The sequence below is a fragment of the Stegostoma tigrinum genome, chromosome 1 (genome assembly GCF_030684315.1).
Source record: "Stegostoma tigrinum isolate sSteTig4 chromosome 1, sSteTig4.hap1, whole genome shotgun sequence".
NCBI lineage: Eukaryota > Metazoa > Chordata > Chondrichthyes > Orectolobiformes > Stegostomatidae > Stegostoma > Stegostoma tigrinum.
The window spans coordinates 187,861,553-187,885,461 of record NC_081354.1 but is presented as its reverse complement, the minus strand read 5'-3'; the positions used below and the strand labels follow the sequence as shown (position 1 = coordinate 187,885,461).

Sequence of the window (23,909 nt, the reverse complement as noted above, 5' to 3'; positions counted from 1 at the left end):
ATTCCAGATTTTTTTTATTGAGTTCAAATTCCACCATCTGCCGTGGTGGGATTCGAACCCCGGTCCCCAGAATGTTATCTGGGTCTCTGGATTAACAGTCCAGTGATAACACCACTGGGCCATCACCTTCCTGTGGCCAGGGGAGCAGTCATTAAATGCCCTTCCCTTACCCACCCCTCAAAGCTAGCCATTAAAGACCCCCATTGGAAGAGAAGAGTAGGTATTACTCTGGGAATCCTGCTCAATGTTTACCCCTCAAATAGAATGCCTGAATCAGCTGCTCACTGCACCGTTGCCTGCGGGATCTTGCTGTGCACCTCTGCAGCTTGCTCGTTATCTCTTTCTCTCTCTGAGTCTGCTGTCCCCCCGTCCCCACTTGCTGCAACGTTGCCATCCTCGGCAAATTTGAAAAACGAAAGCACTTTGTCAAGCTGTGAGCAGACGTCCCAAAGAGGCGCTACAGGAATGCACACTTGCCCTTTCGGCCCCGCGGATCCCAAATGGAGCAGGTTTGTGAGGGGGACGAGGGTTTAAGGAGAACGGCAGGGACGGAAGCCCTGGGCACGGCAGCTGGGACCCCAGCTGCTCACCATAAATATTAATGATTTGGACGAGGGAGCAAAATGTAACATCTCCAGGTCTGCAGATGGTACTGAGTTGGGTGGGAAGGTAAATTGTGACGAGGATGCAGGGATCCTTCAGCATGTTCTCGACAGGTTGGGTGAGTGGATAAATCAATGGCAGATGCAGTGTAATTCGGATAAATTATTCACTTTGGAAGCAAATATAAAAAGATTTTTACCTGAGTGGCTATAAGTTGAGAGAGAGGAGAGTGCAGCGGGACCTGGGTGTCCTTGTGCACCAGTCGCTGAAGGTAAGCAGTCAGGTGCAGCAGGTGGTAAAGAAGGCAAATGGTATGTTGGCCTTCATTGTGAGAGGTTTCGAGTACAGGAGCAGGGATGTGTTGCTGCACTTATACAGGGCCTTAGTGAGACCACACCTGGAATATTGTGTGCAGTTTTGGTCTCCTTTCCTGAGGAAGGATGCTCTTGCACTCGGAGTGCAGCGAAGGTTTACCAGGCTGATCCCGGGGATGGTGGGTCTGACACATGAGGAGGGATTGATTAGGTTCGGACTATTTTCACTCGAGTTCCAATGAATAACCGGGGGGGGATGGATTTCATAGAGCCTTATAAAATTCTAACAGGACTGGACTGGGTATTGCAGGGAGGATGTTCCTGATGTTGGGTGTATTACAGTATGAGGATTCGGGGGGATTATTTAGGACGGAGATGAGGAGACATTTCTTCACCCAGAGAGTGGTGAGCCTCTGGATTTCATTGCCACAGGAAGTAGTTGATGCCAAAATATTGAATGTATTCAAGAGGCAACGAGATATGGCACTTGAAGTGAATGGGATCAAAGGTTATGGGGAGAAAGCAGGATTAGGCTGTTGAGTTGGACTATCAGCCATGATTGCGAAGAATGGTGGAGCAGGCTCGAAGGGCCGAATGGCCTCATCCTGATCCTATCTTTTTTTTCTATGTTCCTGAGGCTGTACCTGATGCTTTGTAGAGTTCCTTCAGGGTTCCCTGCGGCTGTTCGATTTGGTGAACAGTGAGATCCACAGTCCCACCCCCACAGTCTGCCACAATATACCGGTCACCTGGGCATGGTGAGGGGGGAGAGAGAGAGAGAGACTGGTTAGGGCAGCTGAACACCACACAGCAGTTAGTAATCTGCTAAACACAGGGATTGAGAGAGAGATATGGAGAGAAAGTCATTGAGCAGTGCAGCATGAAAACAGACCGTTTGGTACAACTCATGCATACCGAACAGATATCCCAAATTAATCTCGGCCCGTTTGACCCACATCCCTCTAAACCCTTCTCATTCAAATCCCCATCCAGATGCTTTTTAAAAGATGTAATTGTTCCAGCCCCCACCACCTCCTCTGGCAGCTCACACCACCCTCTGTGAAAAACACTGCCCCTTTTAAACCTTTGCTCTCTGGCTTTGGATTCCCCAACCCTGGGGAAAAGATCTTCTCTATGCCCTTCATGATTTTATAAACCCCTACAGCCTCCGATTCTCCAGGGAAAATATCCCCAGCCTGCGCCTGCAGGCAGAGAGAGAGAACGGGGTTCAGAGAGAGAGAGAGAGCAGGGTTCAAAGAGAGAGATAGAGAGAGTGAGAGAAAGAACGGGGTTCAGAGACAGAGACAGAGAGAGAGAACGGGGTTCAGAGAGAGAGAGAGCGCGAGAGAACAGGTTTCAGAGAGAGAGAAAACAGTGTTCAGACAGAGAGAGAACAGGGTTCAGAGAGAGAGAGAGAAAACAGGTTCAGAGAGAGAGAGAGAGAGAGAGAACAGGGTTCAAAGAGAGAGAGAGAGTGAGAGAGAGAACGGGGTTCAGAGACAGAGAGAGAGAGCAGGGTTCAGAGAGAGAGAGAGAGAGCACGAGAGAACAGGTTTCATAGAGAGAGAGAACAGTGTTCAGACAGAGAGAGAACAGGTTCGGAGAGAGACAGAGAGAGAACAAGGTTCAGAGAGAGAGAGAGAAAACGGGTTCAAAGAGAGAGAGAGAGAGAAAATGGGTTTCAAAGAGAGAGAATAGGGCTCAGAGAGAGAGACACACAGAGAGAGAGGGAGAGAGAGAACGGGGTTCAAAGAGAGAGAGAGAATAGGTCTCAGAGAGAGAAACAGAGAGACACAGAGAGAGAGAGAGAGAGACACACACACAGACAGAGAGAGAGAGGGAGGGAGGGAGAGAAAGGGCCAAACTGACAGGAACAGGGGAAAGCCAGAGAGCAGTTAGCGACACACAGGTACCTGTCTCCATCTCTGCCCATAGGTCTCCAACTCCGCTCTCCATCAGAAATGTCCGACTGTGTCGGGAACGGCGCAGCTGCTCCCGGGCTGGAAAATTCCAGAAACAATCACACAAACATCGCCAGTTTGGGAGAAGGCAGGCAGCAGCTGTGTGCGGAGGGTTTGCTGCTCCCGGGTGGCGGTGCAGAGGCAATATTGCAGAGCGAGGACTCCCCAAGACTCCCAGTTACTCATGCCCCGGGGGCAGGGGATCAGATCCCACCACAGCACAAGGAGGCATTACAAACTCAGTCAGAATCGGGAACAGGGAGCTCCATCCAGGTTCAGTGATGGCCCTCAGGGAAGGCTATCTGCCGCGTTTACCTGGGCTGGCCTCCAGGAGGCTCCACCACCAACCGGGAACAATTTACACATGGACGAGCCAATGACATCCCCCCAACTACACCGCCACCAAACCCAAGCCAATAACAAAACACTCCCGGGACAGGGACAGCACGGGATTAGGTACAGAGTAAAGCTCCCTCTACACTGTCCCCATCAAACACTCCCCAGGGACAGTACGGGGTTAGATACAGAGTAAAGCTCCCTCTACACTGTCCCCATCAAACACTCCCAGTGCAGGGACAGCACGGGGTTAGATACAGAGTAAAGCTCCCTCTACACTGTCCCCATCAAACACTCGCAGGGACAGGGACAGCACGGGGTTAGAGACAGAGTAAAGCTTCCTCTACCACTGTATCCCGTCAAACACTCCCAGGACAGGGACAGTACAGGGTTAGATACAGAGTAAAGCTCCCTCTACACTGTCCCCATCAAACACTCCCAGTGCAGGGACAGCACGGGGTTAGATACAGAGTAAAGCTCCCTCTACACTGTCCCCATCAAACACTCGCAGGGACAGGGACAGCACGGGGTTAGAGACAGAGTAAAGCTCCCTCTACACTGTCCCCATCAAACACTCGCAGGGACAGGGACAGCACGGGGTTAGATACAGGGTAAAGCTCCCTCCACATCAGGGGGTGTCCTGGCGAGCGTGAGGGGTGACAGAGAGGGAAGTGGGGGGAATGGTGAGGGATGTATGTTTGGATGGGGTATGGGGTGTCGATTTGAAAGGGAATGCTTGGGTCAGCGGTTCACTGCGGCAGTGTGTGGGCTGTGGGAGGATGCAGGGCTGGGCGTGTTGGCGCGCTGTGACAGGGGAACAGGTTGTGTGGGAGAACTGTTTGAGAGCCTGTCTCCTGATTCAGGAAGTCCAATATCGAGGTTTCCGTGACAACACATCCTGAGGGAACGAGCCAATCTGTCGACAGTTCTTAGTTTGGTTCGGCTCCCTCGGGGGCAGGCTGTCAAAAGGAGACTGACCCACATGCAGCCCCGTCTAAATTTATCGCACACACAAAGGCCGGAAATTATACAGAAATACATCTCCTCAATAAGCGACAGCAATGATTTGACACATGCCGCGCTCAACACACATCAATGCTGAGGGAGTGCCGCACTCTCAGAGGGTCAGTACTGAGCGAGTGCTGCACTGTCGGACGGTCAGTACTGAGGGAGTGCCGCACTCTCAGAGGGTCAGTACTGAGGGAGTGCCGCACTCTCAGAGGGTCAGTACTGAGGGAGTGCTGCACTGTCAGAGGGTCAGTACTGAGGGAGTGCCGCACTGTCAGAGGGTCAGTACTGAGGGAGTGTCACACTGTCAGAGGGTCAGTGCTGAGGGAGTGCTGCACTGTCAGAGGGTCAGTACTGAGGGAGTGCCGCACTGTCAGAGGGTCAGTACTGAGGGAGTGCCGCACTGTCAGAGGGTCAGTACTGAGGGAGTGCCGCACTGTCGGGGGGTCAGTACTGAGGGAGTGCCGCACTGTCAGAGGGTCAGTACTGAGGGAGCACTGCACTGTCGGAGGGTCAGTGCTGAGGGAGTGCTGCACTGTCAGAGGGTCAGTACTGAGGGAGCGCTGCACTGTCAGAGGGTCAGTACTGAGGGAGTGCTGCACTGTCAGAGGGTCAGTACTGAGGGAGTACCGCACTGTCAGAGGGTCAGTACTGAGGGAGTGCCGCACTGTCAGAGGGTCAGTACTGAGGGAGTACTGCACTGTCAGAGGGCAGTACTGAGGGAGTGCCGCACTGTCAGAGGGTCAGTACTGAGGGAGTGCTGCACTGTCAGAGGGTCAGTGCTGAGGGACGCCGCACTGTCAGAGGGTCAGTACTGAGGGAGTGCCGCACTGTCAGAGGTTCAGTCCTGAGGGAGTGCTGCACTGTCGGAGGGTCAGTACTGAGGGAGTGCTGCACTGTCAGAGGGTCAGTACTGAGGGAGTGCTGCACTGTCAGAGGGTCAGTACTGAGGGAGTGCCGCACTGTCAGAGGGTCAGTACTGAGGGAGTGCTGCACTGTCAGAGGGTCAGTACTGAGGGAGTGTCGCACTGTCAGAGGGTCAGTACTGAGGGAGTGTCGCACTGTCAGAGGGTCAGTACTGAGGGAGTGTCGCACTGTCAGAGGGTCAGTACTGAGGGAGTGTCACACTGTCAGAGGGTCAGTACTGAGGGAGTGCCGCACTGTCAGAGGGTCAGTGCTGAGGGAGTGCTGCACTGTCAGAGGGTCAGTACTGAGGGAGTGCTGCACTGTCAGAGGGTCAGTACTGAGGGAGTGCGGCACTGTCAGAGGGTCAGTACTGAGGGAGTGCTGCACTGTCAGAGGGTCAGTGCTGAGGGAGTGCTGCACTGTCAGAGGGTCAGTACTGAGGGAGTACTGCACTGTCAGAGGGTCAGTACTGAGGGAGTGCTGCACTGTCGGAGGGTCAGTACTGAGGGAGTACCGCACTGTCAGAGGGTCAGTACTGAGGGAGTGCCACACTGTTAGAGGGTCAGTACTGAGGGAGTGCCGCACTGTCAGAGGGTCAGTACTGAGGGAGTGCCACACTGTTAGAGGGTCAGTACTGAGGGAGTGCCGCACTGTCAGAGGGTCAGTACTGAGGGAGTGCCACACTGTTAGAGGGTCAGTACTGAGGGAGTGCCGCACTGTCAGAGGGTCAGTGCTGAGGGAGTGCTGCACTGTCAGAGGGTCAGTACTGAGGGAGTGCCGCACTGTCGGGGGGTCAGTACTGAGGGAGTGCTGCACTGTCAGAGGGTCAGTACTGAGGGAGTGCTGCACTGTCAGAGGGTCAGTACTGAGGGAGTGCCGCACTGACAGAGGGTCAGTACTGAGGGAGTGCCGCACTGTCAGAGGGTCAGTACTGAGGGAGTGCCGCACAGTCAGAGGGTCAGTACTGAGGGAGTGCTGCACTGTCAGAGGGTCAGTGCTGAGGGAGTGCCGCACTGTCAGAGGGTCAGTACTGAGGGAGTGCTGCACTGTCAGAGGGTCAGTACTGAGGGAGTGCCGCACTGTCAGAGGGTCAGTACTGAGGGAGTGCTGCACTGTCAGAGGGTCAGTACTGAGGGAGTGCTGCACTGTCAGAGGGTCAGTACTGAGGGAGTGCTGCACTGTCAGAGGGTCAGTACTGAGGGAGTGCTGCACTGTCAGAGGGTCAGTACTGAGGGAGTGCTGCACTGTCGGAGGGTCAGTACTGAGGGAGTGCTGCACTGTCAGAGGGTCAGTACTGAGGGAGTGCTGCACTGTCAGAGGGTCAGTACTGAGGGAGTACTGCACTGTCAGAGGGTCAGTACTGAGGGAGTGCTGCACTCTCAGAGGGTCAGTACTGAGGGAGCGCCGCACTCTCAGAGGGTCAGTACTGAGGGAGTACTGCACTGTCAGAGGGTCAGTACTGAGGGAGTGCTGCACTGTCAGAGGGTCAGTACTGAGGGAGTGCCGCACTGTCAGAGGGTCAGTACTGAGGGAGTGCTGCACTGTCAGGGGGTCAGTACTGAGGGAGTGCCGCACTGTCAGAGGGTCAGTGCTGAGGGAGCACTGCACTGTCAGAGGGTCAGTGCTGAGGGAGTGCTGCACTGTCAGAGGGTCAGTACTGAGGGAGTGCCGCACTGTCAGAGGGTCAGTGCTGAGGGAGTGCTGCACTGTCAGAGGGTCAGTACTGAGGGAGTGCGGCACTGTCAGAGGGTCAGTACTGAGGGAGTGCGGCACCGTCAGAGGGTCAGTACTGAGGGAGTGCTGCACTCTCAGAGGGTCAGTGCTGAGGGAGTGCCGCACTGTCGGAGGGTCAGTACTGAGGGAGTGCTGCACTGTCAGAGGGTCAGTACTGAGGGAGTGCTGCACTGTCGGAGGGTCAGTACTGAGGGAGTGCTGCACTGTCGGAGGGTCAGTACTGAGGGAGTGCCGCACTGTCAGAGGGTCAGTACTGAGGGAGTGCCACACTGTCAGAGGGTCAGTACTGAGGGAGTGCTGCACTGTCAGAGGGTCAGTGCTGAGGGAGTGCCGCACTGTCGGAGGGTCAGTACTGAGGGAGTGCGGCACTGTCAGAGGGTCAGTACTGAGGGAGTGCGGCACCGTCAGAGGGTCAGTACTGAGGGAGTGCTGCACTCTCAGAGGGTCAGTGCTGAGGGAGTGCCGCACTGTCGGAGGGTCAGTACTGAGGGAGTGCTGCACTGTCGGAGGGTCAGTACTGAGGGAGTGCTGCACTGTCGGAGGGTCAGTACTGAGGGAGTGCTGCACTGTCGGAGGGTCAGTGCTGAGGGAGTGGGCACTGTCAGAGGGTCAGTGCTGAGGGAGTGCTGCACTGTCAGAGGGTCAGTACTGAGGGAGTGCCGCACTGTCAGAGGGTCAGTACTGAGGGAGTGCCGCACTGTCAGAGGGTCAGTACTGAGGGAGTGCTGCACTGTCGGAGGGTCAGTACTGAGGGAGTGCTGCACTGTCGGAGGGTCAGTACTGAGGGAGTGCTGCACTGTCGGAGGGTCAGTACTGAGGGAGTGCCGCACTGTCGGAGGGTCAGTACTGAGGGAGTGCCGCACTGTGGTTCTGGTCCTGAGTACGTGTTGAATGGTGCACTCTTGTTGCTGAGTAACATTTCCCAGTGTTATGATTGAAATGTGGAGGGACAGGGGGATCTGGGTGAACTGCTTGATCAATCACACACACTGATAGTGTGAAGATATAGCGAAGGATTTGGACAGAGAATGGAAGGATGTCTCTCATTTCCCGTGGAGTGGAATATAACAGCAGATGCAATGTAACAGCCACGGGGAGCTGATGGCCTCGATGGGGACATGGGTTCGAAAATCACTGCAGCAGATATTGGAATTCAATGAAAAACCTGGAATATAGAATGTGATGATGACAATGAATCTGTTATTGGGAAAACCCATCTGGTTCACTCATGTCCCTTAGGGAAGGAAACTGCCATCCTTACCTGGTCTGGCCTACATGTGACTCCAGACCCACAGCAATGGGGTTGACTGTTAACTGCCCTCTGGGCAATTAGGGATGGGACAATAAATGCTGCCTGGCCAGTGATGCCCTCTTCCTCTGAATGAATAAAGGAAAAAATGGGCTTGATGAGGTCACGCCCGGAGAACTGAGCCCAGTTTTTTTCTGAATTGAAAATGTACATCAACGCAGTTGAGAGAATGTTCATCCAACTTATCGCTGTTCTAATAACAGCTTATCTTGTGAGGAAAGGCCAGGATGGATGTGTTGGAGTTGAAAAGAATGTCCTCACTGAAACATTTGTGATCCTGAGGGCACAGGACAGGCTCAGGTCAGGAGGATGCTCCCACTCACTGGCTGGGCCCGAATGGAATGAGGGGCAATGCTGGCCGAGGAAGAATATCCATTTAGGATAGAGATAAGGGTCAATGGGATGTGGAATTCCCATCTCCTGTGGAGGCTGATTTACTTAATAAACTCAAAACCAGATCGGCCGCTGTCTACTCAGACAGAGGGATAGGCTGGAAGGGCCCAATGTGCCACTCCTATTCTGGGGTCTGTGTGTGTGTGTGTGTGTGTGTGTGTGTGTGTGTGTGAGAGAGAGTGTGTGTGTGTATGTGAGTGTGTGTGAGTGAGAGTGAGTGTATGTGTGTATGTGAGTGAGTGTGTATGTGAGTGAGTGTGTGTGTGTGAGTGTGAGAGTGTGTGTGTGAGTGAGTGTGTATGTGAGTGAGTGAGTGAGTGAGTGAGTGAGTGAGTGAGTGTGTGTGTGTGTGTGTGTGTGTGTGTGTGTGTGTGTGAGAGAGAGAGACAGAGAGTGTGAGTGTGTGTGTGTGTGAGAGAGAGAGAGAGAGTGTGTGTGTGTATGTGAGTGTGTGAGTGTGAGTGTGTGTTGGGAGGGGCTGTGTCAGTGTGCCGGGGAGCCAGCCCTGACCTTGCCTGAAGCTGGAGCCGATGGAAGTGTCCGGGCCATACCCATTGGCGGTGCCTCTGTTGCTGAGCTCAATGAGCTGGTGCAGTCGGAGCTTCCGGCAGTAAATCGATGCTGCTTCAGGTTCCAGTGCGATCAGCAGCTGCTCAGGGTATTCGGGAGAGGCTAGGCCAGCCTGGGGACAGGACGGTGGGAGTGGGAGAGACGGGGAGAGAGAGAGAGAGTGAAAGTGTGTGTGTGTGTGTGTGTGTGTGTGTGTGTGAGAGAGAGAGAGAGAGAGACAGAGAGAGACAGAGAGAGACAAACCCAGCGAGTGTGAGAGAGAGACCAGACAGACAAAGACAAAGGGGAAGAGGGGAAGAGAGTGAGAGAGTGAGTGAAAGAGAGAGAGAATGAGTGGAGGGGAGAGAGTGTGGTGGAGGGGGAAGACAATGAGAGAAAGTGGGAGGGAGACAGGAGTGGGATGGAGAGACAGGGTGGTGGGGCAGACAGACAGAGGGAGTGGGGGAAGAGAGACAGAAAGAGAGAGGGAGAACGGAGAAAACAGGGCAAGCAGGAGAAAAAGGGGAGAGAGAGAGAGGGTGAGAGGGAGGAGGGGGAGAGGCAAACAGGAGAGTGAGTGAGTGAGAGAGAGGATGGGGAGAGAGAAGGAGTAATATCAAACACTGATCACTGTCGGTGATCTCTCAAACTCATATCTCTCCTTCCGATGTTATTCCCTCCACACGACCGTACTTTTGCCGATAATATTTTCCAATAACTCTCTCTAACTCCCACTACATTTACCAGGGTTTGCTCGCTAACCTCTCCCCTCCAACTGCTCACACCGACTGACCCCCCCCCCACCAATAAAAGGCCCACCATTTCTTCTTGTGCAGCTCATTGGCCTGTTCCCTTTGCCTCCCATCTCTGATCTCTCTGTCCCCCCCCCCGATCTCTCTGTCCCCCCCCGATCTCTCTGTCCCCCCCCGATCTCTCTGTCCCCCCCCGATCTCTCTGTCCCCCCCCGATCTCTCTGTCCCCCCCAATCTCTCTGTCCCCCCCAATCTCTCTGTACCCCCCCGATCTCTCTGTACCCTCTCAATCTCTCTGTTCCCCCCGATATCTCTGTCCCCCCCCGATCTCTCTGTCCCCCCCCCGATCTCTCTGTCCCCCCCCGATCTCTCTGTCCCCCCCAATCTCTCTGTACCCCCCCGATCTCTCTGTACCCCCCCGATCTCTCTGTACCCTCTCAATCTCTCTGTTCCCCCCGATATCTCTGTCCCCCCCCGATCTCTCTGTCCCCCCCCGATCTCTCTGTCCCCCCCGATCTCTCTGTACCCCCCCGATCTCTCTGTACCCTCTCAATCTCTCTGTTCCCCCCGATATCTCTGTCTCCCCCCCCCGATCTCTCTGTCCCTCCCCGATCTCTCTGTCCCCCCCCGATCTCTCTGTACCCCCGATCTCTCTGTCCCCCCCAATCTCTCTGTACCCCCCCGATCTCTCTGTACCCTCTCAATCTCTCTGTTCCCCCCGATATCTCTGTCCCCCCCAATCTCTCTGTCCCCCCCAATCTCTCTGTACCCTCTCAATCTCTCTGTTCCCCCCGATATCTCTGTCCCCCCCAATCTCTCTGTCCCCCCCGATCTCTCTGTACCCCCCCGATCTCTCTGTAACCCCGATCTCTCTGTAACCCCGATCTCTCTGTAACCCCGATCTCTCTGTAACCCCTCCCGATCTCTCTGTTACTCCTATCTCTCTGTTCCCCCCCCACAAGCTCTGTCTCCCCGATCTCTCTGTCCCCCCCAATCTCTCTGTACCCTCTCAATCTCTCTGTTCCCCCCGATATCTCTGTCTCCCCCGATCTCTCTGTACCCGCCCGATCACTCTGTATCCCCCCGATCACTCTCTCTGTAGGGTGTGAGCCCTGATCGCTCAGTCTGTCACTCCTTACCAGATAAGCTGCTTCCCTCATGAACTGTTTCGCGGGTTGTTTCCAGAGAGCTGGGACAGTGATTACCCAGCGCACATCATCTGTGTCCGAGCCCACCGAGAACTGGTCATTCAGCTCCTGCCAAAACACACAGCACTGCTCAGGATGGGGAGCGGACTGCATTCATCGAGCCCCCGGCGGCATCCTTTCACATGTGTCTCAATCTCCCAGATCCCACCAGTTGGCCCTGACTCCCACCTCGGTCTTCAGAGATGCCCCAACCCTGCCACAGTGCCTCCCTGATTGATGGACTGACCCCGGTGTGAAAAGTCAAAGTTCAGATGCCTCACTGACCTTGAGAGCGTGCTTCCTGAAGTATCTCAGTGCATGAGCAAACACCTCCAGGGCTTTGACTCTCTTCCCATTTACAGCCTCCAGCTCCGTCTCCAGGGTGAGGTCCTGGGGAGACAAGACAAGGGAATTGGTGCGGTTCTGGCTCTGTGGAAGGTTCTGGAATCACAGTGCGGGAGATGTCTTGGGAAGCCTGCGTAGTGTGTGCCTGCAATCTGAGTGGAGCGGGATAGATGAAACCACTCTCTGACCTTAGTCACACAGGGTGCTATGCAGAGAGACCAATGGACTGAGTTAATTGGATTTTTCGAGGAGGTGCCGAAAGTGATCGATGAGGGGAGAGCTGTGGATGTTGTTTACATTGACTTGAGTAAGGCTTTCAAAGTAGGATCATCCAGAAGATGAAGATGACGGTTGTGCTCCTGAGATGCTGCTTGGCCTGCTGTGTTCATCCAGCCTCACATTTTATTATCTTGGGATCCATGGTGACCTGGCTGCGTGGATTCAGAATTGGCTAGCCCACAGAAGGCAGTGGGTAGGTCTGGAAGGGCGTTTCTCAGGTTGGAGGTCCGTGACTAGAGATGTTCTGCAGGGATCCGCACTGGGACCTCTTGATATGTATAAACGACTTAGTTGAAAATGTGGATGGGTGTGTTAGTATGTTTGCAGACAGCGAGTCCAAAACTCATAAAAGGTAAGAGGGGAAAGATATAAAAGGGGCTTAAACGGGGCATTTTCACGCAGAGGGTGGTGTGTGTATGGAATGAGCTGCCAGAGGAAGTGGTGGAGGCTGGTATAATAACGACATATAAAAGACATCTGGGTGGGTTTATGAATAAGAAGGGTTTAGAGGGATATGGGCCAAATGCTGGCAAATGGGATCGGGTCAGATTGGGATTTCTAGTTGGATTGACGGGTCTGTTTCTGTGCTGTATGACTCCATAGATCCTGAGTGACATCGACTAGGTGGAGTTGGGAAGGGAGTTTCCCTCGTGTGGGTCACGCCAAAATTAGGGAACTTCGGGATTAGGACATGGAGCGATGCGCTTATTTTGTTGTGTAAATTTGGAAATTGCTGCCCCAGAAGTTGAGGAATATTTTTAAGACAATGGGCTGATTCGTTCCCCTTTCAGCTCTAAAGATGAGACATGAGGGCCCCGAAACGTTCTCAGTTTCCCTCTGTACAGGTGCTGCTAGACCTGCTGAGTTTCTCCAGCATTCTCTGTGTTAGTTTCAGATTTCCAGCATCTGCAGTGTTTTGCTTTTAATGAAGTGATCGATTCCCGAGTGGAGGGCTGGCAGGGATAGATGGCAACATGGAATTCCAACAACCATCAGATCCGCAGTGCAGTTCCTAAATGGTGGAGCAGACTCATGGGAGTGACTAACCTAACTCCTCCGAGTGTGTGTGTCCAATCAGAGCCTTTCACCATTTTACTGGGATAATGGGAACTGCCGAAGCTGGAGAATCTGAGATAACAAGGTGTGGAGCTGGATGAACACAGCAGGCCAAGCAGCATCTCAGGAGCACAAAAGCTGACGTTTCAAGCCTAGACCCTTCATCAGAGAGGGGGATGGGGAGAGGGAACTGTAATAAATAGGGAGGGGGGGGAGGCAGACCGAAGATGGACAGAGGAGGAGATAGGTGGAGAGGAGGCAGACAAGTTGTGAGAGCATGGAATGCGTTGCCAGCAGCAGTTGTGGAAGCAAGGTCATTGGGGTCATTTAAGAGACTGCTGGACATGCATATGGTCACAGAAATTTGAGGGTGCATCCATGAGGATCAATGGTCGGCACAACATTGTGGGCTGAAGGGCCTGTTCTGTGCTGTACTGTTCTATGTTCTATGTTCTATGTTCTATCTAAGTTATAGAGGTGAGGATTGAATTGCAGTTGGAGAGATCCCCTGAGGTTGGTCCAGAGGGAGGAGAGTAACTTCTTCAGATTAGGCATCCCTGGAAGAGGTTTCGCGGTGAGGTTAAAATTGTATCAGAGAGCAGTTCCCATTATCTCTGATACAATTTAAACCTCACTGCGAAGCCTCTTCCAGGGATGCCTAACCTGAAGAAGTTACCCTCCTCCCTCTGGACCAACCTCAGGGGATCTCCCTCCCACTGCAACTCCATCCTCACCTCTATAACTTGTCCGTCTGGGATAGTCCCTACCCTCAGACAGTGACCCCTGGTTCCGCGCTCCCCAGACATGAGGAACAGCTTTCCTGTGTTCACCCTGACAGGTTGTGTTAGAGTTTCACCCTGATCCCAAACTGCCTCACCTCAGAGAGAGTAGGAAGTGCCGATGCTGGAGAATCTGAGATAGCAGAGTGTGGAGCTGGATGAACACAGCAGGCCAAGCAGCATCAGGGGAGCAGGAAGGCTGACGTTTCGGGCCTAGACCCTTCTTCGGAAGAGGGGTCTAGGCCCGAAACGTCAGCTTTCCTGCTCCTAAGATGCTGCCTGGCCTGCTGTGTTTGTCCAGCTCTACACCTTGTTATATTAGATCCCATCAGGTCGTGGGGACCTGTCAATGTTAAAGTTTTTCAATTCACTCGACCTCACCCCCTTTTCTAATGACATGCCGTAGAATATCAACATCCCCCTCCCTAGGCTCACTGTGCCCTGTAGGACCTGGCTTGTTCAGTATTACCGTGTGCCGGGACTGGAAAAGCGTGTTGAGTTTTATCAGAGATAATGGGAACTGCAGATGCTGGAGAATCCGAGATAACAAAGTGTGGAGCTGGATGAACACAGCAGGCCAAGCAGCATCTCAGGAGCACAAACTCAGGAGTTTTATCAGATGTGATTGTCTGATCCTCCTGTCACATGTGGAGAAAAGTGATGGTGCAGGGTATACTCACGCAGGTACTGTGAATCTTCATCTTAAACTTCTCAAAGTATAGCCAGTCCTTGGCTTCATCTGGGTCCAGGTCATGGTAATGATCCCGGGCTGTATAACCCAGGCTGTGGAAACTGCCATCAGGAGTGAGGAGCAAACTGGTGGGGGTTTTCTGGTTGGCCACGCCAGGGTCACCACCTTCCCATCGCCTGGAAACAAACACACCGCAGCGACTGGAATCTGAAAACATTCAACTCAGATCATGATCCTCACCTCCACGAGACTCAGAGAATCCCTACAGTGTGGAAGCAGGCCTATTTGGCCCATCGAGCCCACACTGACCCTCCAAAGAGCATCGCACCGGGCCCACCCTATTCCTGTAACCCTACATTTCCCACAGTTAATCAGCCCAGCCTGCAAATCCCTGGATACTATGATAACAGGGTGTGGGGCTGGACGAACACAGCAAGCCTCAGACCGAGATAACAAGGTGTGGGGCTGGATGAACACAGCAGGCCTCAGACCGAGATAACAAGGTGTGGGGCTGGATGAACACAGCAGGCCTCAGACCGAGATAACAAGGTGTGGAGCTGGATGAACACAGCAGGCCTCAGGCCGAGATAACAAGGTGTGGAGCTGGATGAACACAGCAGGCCTCAGACCGAGATAACAAGGTGTGGAGCTGGATGAACACAGCAGGCCTCAGACCGAAATAACAAGGTGTGGGGCTGGATGAACACAGCAGGCCTCAGACCGAGATAACAAGGTGTGGGGCTGGATGAACACAGCAGGCCTCAGACCGAGATAACAAGGTGTGGGGCTGGATGAACACAGCAGGCCTCAGACCGAGATAACAAGGTGTGGGGCTGGATGAACACAGCAGGCCTCAGACCGAGATAACAAGGTGTGGAGCTGGATGAACACAGCAGGCCTCAGACCGAAATAACAAGGTGTGGGGCTGGATGAACACAGCAAGCCTCAGACCGAGATAACAAGGTGTGGAGCTGGATGAACACAGCAGGCCTCAGACCGAGATAACAAGGTGAGGGGCTGGATGAACACAGCAGGCCTCAGACCGAGATAACAAGGTGTGGGGCTGGATGAACACAGCAGGCCTCAGACCGAGATAACAAGGTGTGGGGCTGGATGAACACAGCAGGCCTCAGACCGAGATAACAAGGCGTGGAGCTGGATGAACACAGCAGGCCTCAGACCGAGATAACAAGGCGTGGGGCTGGATGAACACAGCAGGCCTCAGACCGAGATAACAAGGTGTGGGGCTGGATGAACACAGCAGGCCTCAGACCGAGATAACAAGGTGTGGAGCTGGATGAACACAGCAGGCCTCAGACCGAGATAACAAGGTGTGGAGCTGGATGAACACAGCAGGCCTCAGACCGAGATAACAACGTGTGGGGCTGGATGAACACAGCAGGCCAAGCAGCATCAGAGGAGCAGGAAGGCTGACGTTTCGGGTCTGGACCCTTCTTCAGAAAACCTAGACCCGAAATATCAGCCTTCCTGCTCCTCTGATGCTGCTTGGCCTGCTGAGTTCATCCAGCTCGACACCTTGTTATCTCGGATTCTCCAGCATCGGCAGCTCCTACTATCCCTGGATAATTTAGCCTGGCCAATCCACCCTAACCTGCACATCTTTGGACTGTGGGAGGAAACCGGAGGAAACCCACACAGACACAAGGAGAATGTGCAAACTCCACACAGACAGTTACCCGGGCTGGAATTGAACCCAGGTCCCTGCTTATGTGAGGCCATGAGAGAATTAATATCTCTTTATTTTGCCTGGAGATATTTTTCAATTCATTTCTCTTTTTTTAACACAGAGCCCAGGAATTTAAGATTGTGGGAGAGATTATAGATATTGGTGTTTATTTTATTTATTCAGAGGGTGAGGGTGTCGCTGGCTAGACCAACATTTATTACCCAGAGGGCAGTTAAGTGCAAACCACATTGCTGTGGGTCTGGAGTCACATGTGGGCCAGACCAGGTAAGGATGGCAGTTTCCTTCCCTAAAGGGGATTAGTGAACCAGACGGGGTTTTCCTCAACAATTGACAATGGATTCACAGTCATCATTAGATTCTTAATCCCAGATATTTTATTGGATTCAAATTCCACCATCTGCCATGGCAGGATTCGAACCCGGATCCCCAGAACATGACCTGGGTCTCTGAATTAACAGTCCAGTGAAATACCACCAGGCCACCGCCTCCCCTTTTAGAGTCTCAGAAAGAAATGGCACCTGTCAATAAAATGAAATGAAAATGTGCTTGATCTGAGCCTTTGGGAAACCGTGGGGCAGGGAATACTGGGGATAGCAAGGGCTAGACGGATGAAGGGACTGCTGGGGAGAGGATGGAACAGAGAGGCTGAAATATACACCGGGGATAGGTGGTGTTAGATAAACTGGAACGTCTCCTCCTGCCTAAGAGCAACTCAGAGGCCAGCCCTGTTGACCCAGAGTTGTGAGTTCAAAGCCTGTCAGTGCTTTCAGTGAAGGGATCTCAGAAGTAATCTCTGTGAAACTATTGGTCTCTAAACCCCGATTGGTTTACTTGAGGGAGGGGAACTGCCAGCCCTTATCTGGTCATTCTACATGTGACTCCAGGCCCACAGCAATGTGGGTGAGCCTCTGAAACAGCTTAGAGATCCGTTCAGTTTGAGGGTACTTAAGGACGGGCATCTAAAATCAGCCCTGAGAGAGATGCCTGTATCCTGTGAGTGAAAAATAAATTTGAGAAGGTTAGGATTAGGGTATTTTGGTGGTTGTTTTAAACCCAGTGCAGCCCAGACGGGCTTTAAATCTCTCTGGCTCTAAAAGCAATGCAGTGAGTATGGAGTGTGTGTGGTGTTTAGTGTTGGCCTGATGGCCATGCTGCCCATCTCATAATTGGACACATTTTCTTTCATAGCCAGTAGAAGGGCATGGGTGTCTCTGGGCTGGCCCAGCGTTTGTCACACCTCCGTGGCTATCCTGGAGAAAGTGGCGCTGAGCTGTGAAGGAGATTAACAAACTCGGTGGGATTTTACGACAATTGTCGATTGTTTCAGGTTCACCATCACAGAGACCCCCAGTTGCTGTGGTGTGATATGAGCTCAGCTCCCCAGGACATTACCAGCTCCAGGGAGATTACCACAACCCCTCACCATTAACAAACCAACCACTCCCCACTGCTGTTTTCCATGGCAGCACCATGGCCAATCAGAGTCATCATGGCAATCACTCAGCAGCCTTTCCTCTGCAATATCAATGGCTGCGAAGGTATAAAATTTGGCATTCTTGCACTCTGTCCTGATTAGTTTAAGATCAAAAATTTCAAAAGGAAGCTGAACATCAGCCCCTCCAGGGCAATTAGGGATGGGCAGTGACCAAAGGAAGCTGAACATAAATTGTCCCAACGGGAACACGCAGCATGGGTTCATGAAGGGTAAGTCATGTTTAACTAATTTGGTGGAAATCTTTGAGGACATTAGTGGGCAATGGGGAACCTGTGGATGTGGTGTATCTGGATTTCCAGATGACATTTGACAAGGTGCCACACCAAAGGCTGCTACATGAGATAAAGTTGCAGGGCATTACAGGTAATGCATTGGCATGGATAGAGGACAGGTTGACCAGTAGAAAGCAAAGAGTAGGGGTAAATGGGTGTTTTTCTGGTTGGCGGTCAGTGGCTAGTGGTGTGCCTCACGGATCAGTGTTGGGACCACAATTGTTTACAGTTTACATAGATGATTTGGAGTTGGGGACTAAGTGTGGTGTGTCAAAATTTGCAGATGACATTAAGGTGAGTGGTAGAGCAAAGTGTGCAGGAGACACTGAAAGGCTGCAGAGTGATATAGATAGTCTAAGTGAGTGGGCAAAGGTCTGGCAGATGGAGTACGATGTCGATAAGTGTGAGGTCATCCATTTTGGGAGGAATAACAGCAAAATGGGCTATGTTTTAAATGGTAAAAAATTGCAGCGTGCTGCTGTGCAGAGGGACTTGGGTGTCCTTGTGCATGAATCGCTGAAGGTTCGATTGCAGGTGCAGCAGGTAATTAAAAAGGCAAATGGAATTGTGTCTGCCATTGCGAGAGGGATGGCGTTTAAAAACAGGGAGGCTATGCTGCAGCTGTATAGGGTCCTGGTGAGGCCACACCTGGAGTACTGTGTGCAGTTTTGTCTCCTGACTTGCGAAGGGATATACTAGCACTGGAGGGGGTGCAGAGGAGATTCTCACGGTTGATTCCAGAGTTGAGAGGGTTGGATTATGAGGAGAGACTGAGTAGACTGGGATTATACTCATTGGAATTCAGAAGAATGAGGAGAGATCTTATGGAAACATGTAAGATTATGAAGGTAATAGAGAAGGTGGAGGCAGGGAGGTTGTTTCCACTAGCAGGTGAGACTAGAGGGCATCGCAACAAAATAAAGGGAAGCAGATGTAGGACTGAGGTCAGGAGGAACTTCTTCACCCAAAGGGTTGTGAATCTGTGGAATTCCCTCCCCAGTGAAGCGGTTGAAGCTTCCTGGCTGAATGTTTTTAAGGCAAGTCTCGATAAATTTTTGAACAGTAAAGGAATTAAGGATTATGGTGAATGGGCAGGTAAGTGGAGCTGAGTCTCAAAAAGATCAGCCACGATCTTATTAAATGGCAGGGCAGGCTCGAGGGGCTGGGTGGCCTACTCCTGCTCCTAGTTCTTATGTTATGTTCTAACATCAGCCCCTCCAGGGTAATTAGGGATGGGCTGTAATTGAAAGCTGCACCTACATACCACACAGGGACAGATACTGGCGTGAAGTACCTCATCATGTGGATGGTCTCAGGGTCCTGTACCAGACTGAACGCATAGCCACTTGCTGTCGTCCCGAAGTCGATGGCCACTACCGCGCTGAATGGCTGATACTGTGGCGCGTTGCCGAAGGATCTCTGCAAAACACCAATTGGGAACAGGTCAGGAGGGAGTTACGGCTGTGAGCGACAGAGACAGCCCCAACACATTTTTACAGCCAACAGAGTCCTTCCAAATTGTCCTCACTGCTGGAACGGCAGTCAGCGCACAGCAAGATCCCACAAACAGCCACTTTGAGGGCAACTCAGTCAATCTGTTTACTTAAACCTCCCTCCATGTTAGGGTCACTGATCATTCCCATTCCCCACCTCGACACATCCTCGGAGGGACGGCACTTCCGGGCGCACAGCTGTCCCTTGGCGGTGCTCACCTGAACCTGGGTTAAAATCTCTGAAGTGGGAATCAGGTATTGTGTCCAGCTCCAGGAACTATGTATTAGGGAGGGTGTGAACTAGAGAGAGAGAGAGAGAGAGAGAGAGAGGAGGGCATAGAGAGAGCAGGGAGGGAGAGGTGGGGAGAAAGAGAGAGAGGGGGTCGGAGAGAGAGAGTGGGAGAGGGAGATGGGGAAAGAGAGAGAGGGAGCGGGGGATGGGGAAAGAGAGAGAGGGAGCGGGGGATGGGGAAAGAGGGATGGGGGATGGGGAAAGAGGGATAGAGAGTGGGGAAGAGGAGGGAGAGAGAGGGGTAGGCAGAGACAGCGAGAGAGAGAGAAGACATAGAGAGAGAGTGTGTGAGAGGTTGAGGTGAGGAGAGAGACAGATGGATGGGGGAGAGAGAGAGAGAGAGAGACAGTGGATAGAGAAAAGGGAAGAGGGGGATAAGAGAGGGAGGGAGGGAATGGTGCGAGAGAGAGAAGGTGCACGAGAGACCATGAGAGAGAGAGAGAGAGAGAGGGAGAGGGGAGAGAGAGAGAGAGAGAGAGACCACAGAGTAGGTTTACCAGAATAACTCCAGGGATGAGGATCTCCCATGAGGAACAGAGATCAGAGAAGTTGGGTGGTTGGAGTCATATGTGAGAAAGGGTCACTAGGCCCGAAAACGTTAACTCTGATTTCTCTCCACAGATGTTGCCAAGACCTGCTGAGCTTTTCCAGCAACTTCTGTTTTTGTTTCAGAGGGTGTTCACCTCGGAGAAGAGGAGAGGTTTTCAAAAGCACAAGTGGGCCCGGACGCACACATCAGGAGATGGACAATGAGGGGACATGGACTGAGAGAAATCAGCAGAAGAAGCAGAAGGATTGAGAGAAATATATTCTTTATTCAGTGAGCGGTCAGGGTGTGGATTGAACAGCCTGAGAGGGTGGGGGCCGGCAGAGCCAATGAGAAGGGTCTGTTAGTCTGTTACCTGAAATGAAAGAATGTGCCAGGACAGGGCGGGGGAGTGGGATCAAGCCATAAGGCACATTGGGAGAGGCAGTGGACCCTTGATGGGCAGAGTGGTCTCCTTCTCTCATCCTGTGATTCTGAGAACACACAAAAACTTTGAACTGAGGGATGTGAGTGTGACCAGCTGAGCCACAACATCACCAGAGCACCAATGAAAGCAGCCCTCGATGTTCGAAACTGGTGATAAATATTGTGAATCAGCCCGTTGAAGGTGAGTGAGCTCTGAATGTCTTGAGCCAGAGGCCAGCACACTGCCCTGCATCGCAAGAGGCCTGCACACCTCGATGTAGAGAGGACAGATTCTCCGAACCTGATCCTGAGCAGTTTCAGTGACATCTCCCCTCGCTGTGCCGTTACTCTAATCCCTTCCACTGGGGAATGGAGTAACATTCAGAGGATGACACTGCAGTCTGCTCCACCCTCCCACTCTGCTCCAGCCCAGGCGAGGCCCCACACTGGTTACGCAGACACTGGGAGCGACATTCCAGAGATTGGGATGGGCTGAGGGGAGTTACGTAACGGAGACTGGGACGGGGTATCACTGGGGCCGACATTCCCGAGGCTGAAATGGAGCATCACTGGGAGTGAAATTCCAGAGAATGGGGTGGGGTGTCATGGGGAGCGACTTTCCAGAGATTGGGATGGGGACAGGGGAGTTACGTACCGGAGAGTGGGATGGGGTGAGGGGAGCGATGCTGTAACTTTCTGGACTCGATGGTGAGCACATTGTAGCCATCTGTCTCGATGGGGTTCCACCTCCAGCATCTAGAATTGAAACAAAGTGTATCACAGACATCGGGAATTCGCTGTGCCACAACTGGAACAGGAGCAGCAGGATGCCATTCAGCCCCTCAATCTCATGATGGAGGAAGAGGAGGTCATCCCAACCATTAAGCTGATTGGTCCTCGCTTGCTGGTTTTTATTTTCCACCCACAGTCGAACAGTTCCATGCTCACTGCCCTCAATATCTTTGGCTGTATCTGACCCCAGAGCCTTGTCAACTTAAACTACAGGCAGCCTGTCAGTTCCTTCCCTTCCTTCTCCTCTCTGAGCTCCCTCCTCTGTCACATCCGCCCTTCTCCTTCCTTGGTAAAGATAGATGCAATGTATTTCTTTAGTATCAGTGTCCCTGCTTCCCTGTGTGAATGTAGGCCCTGGCCCCTGATCAGCAGCACCCCTCCTATGCTTCTCAACTCAATACGGCCCACAAGCGGCATTACCATTCCCTTCTCATCTTAGCTGCCAACCTTTGTCCACACTGTCTCTTTGCTTCTCTTCATTGTTTTATCACTCCACCCCCTCAAAACCTTCTCTTCAGTTTTGTCCTTAGTTGTGTTATGGCATTCCCAAGTACCACCCTCCTTCCTTGGCATCGCCACCATTCCTTTCCCCATCACGGGGAGTTTCATTCCTTCTGCGTCCCACTGTCATGGGGGCATCGCTGGCATTTGTGGCCCATCCCTAGTTGCTCTCAAGCTGGGTGATTTGTTCAGCCATATGCAGGGGCAGTGAGTAGTCATGGTTGTGGGTTTGGAGTCACATGTAGGCCAGGCCAGGTGAAAACAGCTGACTTACTTCCCTTGAGGGCATGAGCGACCCAGAAGTGTTTTTGCCTCGATGGACAACCACCGTCATTCCCGATTTCTTCAACCATTCCTTTTAATCCCAGTTTTATGAATTAAATTCATGTTAGTGGGTTTCGAACCCTGCGTACCGTTAGCTTTTGGTCTCAGTGTTACTAACATACCACCTGACCACCCATTCTCCTTCACTTCCCCGGGGCTCACAATGTTGTTCTCTGTTTGGGTAGATCACTGGTCAGATGCCATTGGCCCAGGTCCATTGCTGGCCTCTTGATGTTGGCCTGGCCCCAGTTAATGACACTCACTCTGCATTGGTCCAAGCTGTTTTCCAAAGCCAGTCTACACAGTATTATGATAAGACATTAGGTGTGGTCAGGGATCTGTGTGTGGGCGGGGGAACAGACGGGACTGTGGTATATCTGATCCAAATGATAACTCCCCATTGTAGAGAGTCCCAATAGTTTGGAAGCAAACAGGCCATTCAGCCCAGCGAATCCAAACCAACCCTCTAAAGAGTATCCACCCAGACCAACCCCCTGTCCCTATAACCCTGCATTGCCCGTGGCTAATGCATCCCCCTGAACACTACGAGCAATTTAGCATGGCCAATCCACCCAGCCTGCACATGTTCGGACTGTGGGAGGAAACTGGAGCACCTGGAGGAAACTTGCAAACACAGGGGGAATGTGCAAACTCCACACAGACAGTCGCCCCGAGGCTGGAGTCGAACCCGGGTCCCTGGAGGTGTGATGCAGCTGTGCTAACCGTGCCACCCCACAGAGTAGGAGGACTGTGCCCAACATGGACAAGGTGGGGGGGGGGGTGGTGCAGAGATGGGAGTGGGTGACAGGGAATGGGGGAGAGAGAGAAAAGGGATGACGAGGTGGGGGTGATAGAACAGGGGAAGAGGGAGAATGTGAGGTAGGAGAAGAGGGGAGAGATCGAGAGACTGCGAAAGTGGCAGAAAGAGATTGGGAGGTGCGGGGAGAAGGAGGAGAGGTGAGGGAGAAGGAGGAGAGGTGAGGGAGAAGGGGGAGAGGTGAGGGAGAAGGAGGAGAGGTGAGGGAGACAGACAGAGGGAAGGAGAGTGACTGAGGGGAAGAGGGTTGGATTCTGAGCGTGATTGGGGGAAGAAGAGAAAGATGGGGTGGGGAGAAAGATGGAGAGGGAGAGAGTGGCTTGAGGAACGAGAGAGGGAGGGAGAGAGATACAGTCAGGGCAGAAGAACTTGGAGGTGGGTGGGAGAAAGAAGAGGTAGAGAGTGGGAGTGGGGGGGGGGGAGAAAGAGAGAGAGGGTAGGAGAACAGGAAATAGGCAAACAAGAGAGAGGAGGATAGTTAGAGAAATCCACACACAGTCTATGGAGAGGGAGGATGAGAGGGGCCAGCCTCTTGTTGTTGAAGGGTTAGATTAATTAGAAGGGCTCTGAATGTACTGTCATTTTTTGAATCCTCATATTCTGGTGTGACCCTGTCCCTCAGCCTGTCCACCATGGCTGTTCACAATGAAGCAAACGTGGGTTCGGGGAGCATTCCAATGGGATGTGAGTAAACATTCCGACAATCTTTCCATAACTCCCACCCACTGTCTCCTCCTCTGAACCACATTCACCCAGCCTGCCGCCTGCTCTTTAATTCTGGCATCCTTCATCTCCAGAGGTGAAACTCTGTTTGCTGGCTCCTCACACCCCCGCCCGCACCCTACGCCACTACACCCAGACAATCGCACTCTGTCTCTCTCTGAGCCTGTGTTTGCTGTGCTTGGATATGAAAATACTTAAGAACTGTCTGCAGGATGTGAACATCAGTGGCTATGGTCCAGCATTGTGTACCTGACACTGAGAAAGTGACGGTGAGTATCGGCCTCACACCGTGGGAGCGAAATCACTGTCTGACACCGAGTGAGCGATATCCCTGTCAC

The 23,909-nt window shown here is 52.6% G+C and overlaps 1 protein-coding gene across 4 annotated transcripts in view; it reads right to left on the bottom strand.

Moving 5' to 3' along the window:
* Positions 1 to 23,909, bottom strand: part of hspa12b (heat shock protein 12B) — a 66,942-nt gene that overhangs the window by 21,599 nt on the left and 21,434 nt on the right. For 2 of the 4 annotated variants that reach the window (XM_059650667.1, XM_059650671.1), the window contains exons 3-10: positions 21,070 to 21,170; positions 18,972 to 19,096; positions 14,192 to 14,378; positions 11,338 to 11,442; positions 11,005 to 11,121; positions 9,075 to 9,246; positions 2,831 to 2,917; positions 1,562 to 1,666 (exon numbers count right to left, since the gene is read on the bottom strand). In XM_059650667.1, the coding sequence (XP_059506650.1) occupies positions 1,562 to 1,666; positions 2,831 to 2,917; positions 9,075 to 9,246; positions 11,005 to 11,121; positions 11,338 to 11,442; positions 14,192 to 14,378; positions 18,972 to 19,096; positions 21,070 to 21,170 (999 nt within the window). The remainder of the gene's footprint in view (positions 1 to 1,561; positions 1,667 to 2,830; positions 2,918 to 9,074; positions 9,247 to 11,004; positions 11,122 to 11,337; positions 11,443 to 14,191; positions 14,379 to 18,971; positions 19,097 to 21,069; positions 21,171 to 23,909) is intronic. The other 2 variants (XM_059650677.1, XM_059650681.1) reach the window with 1 other exon arrangement.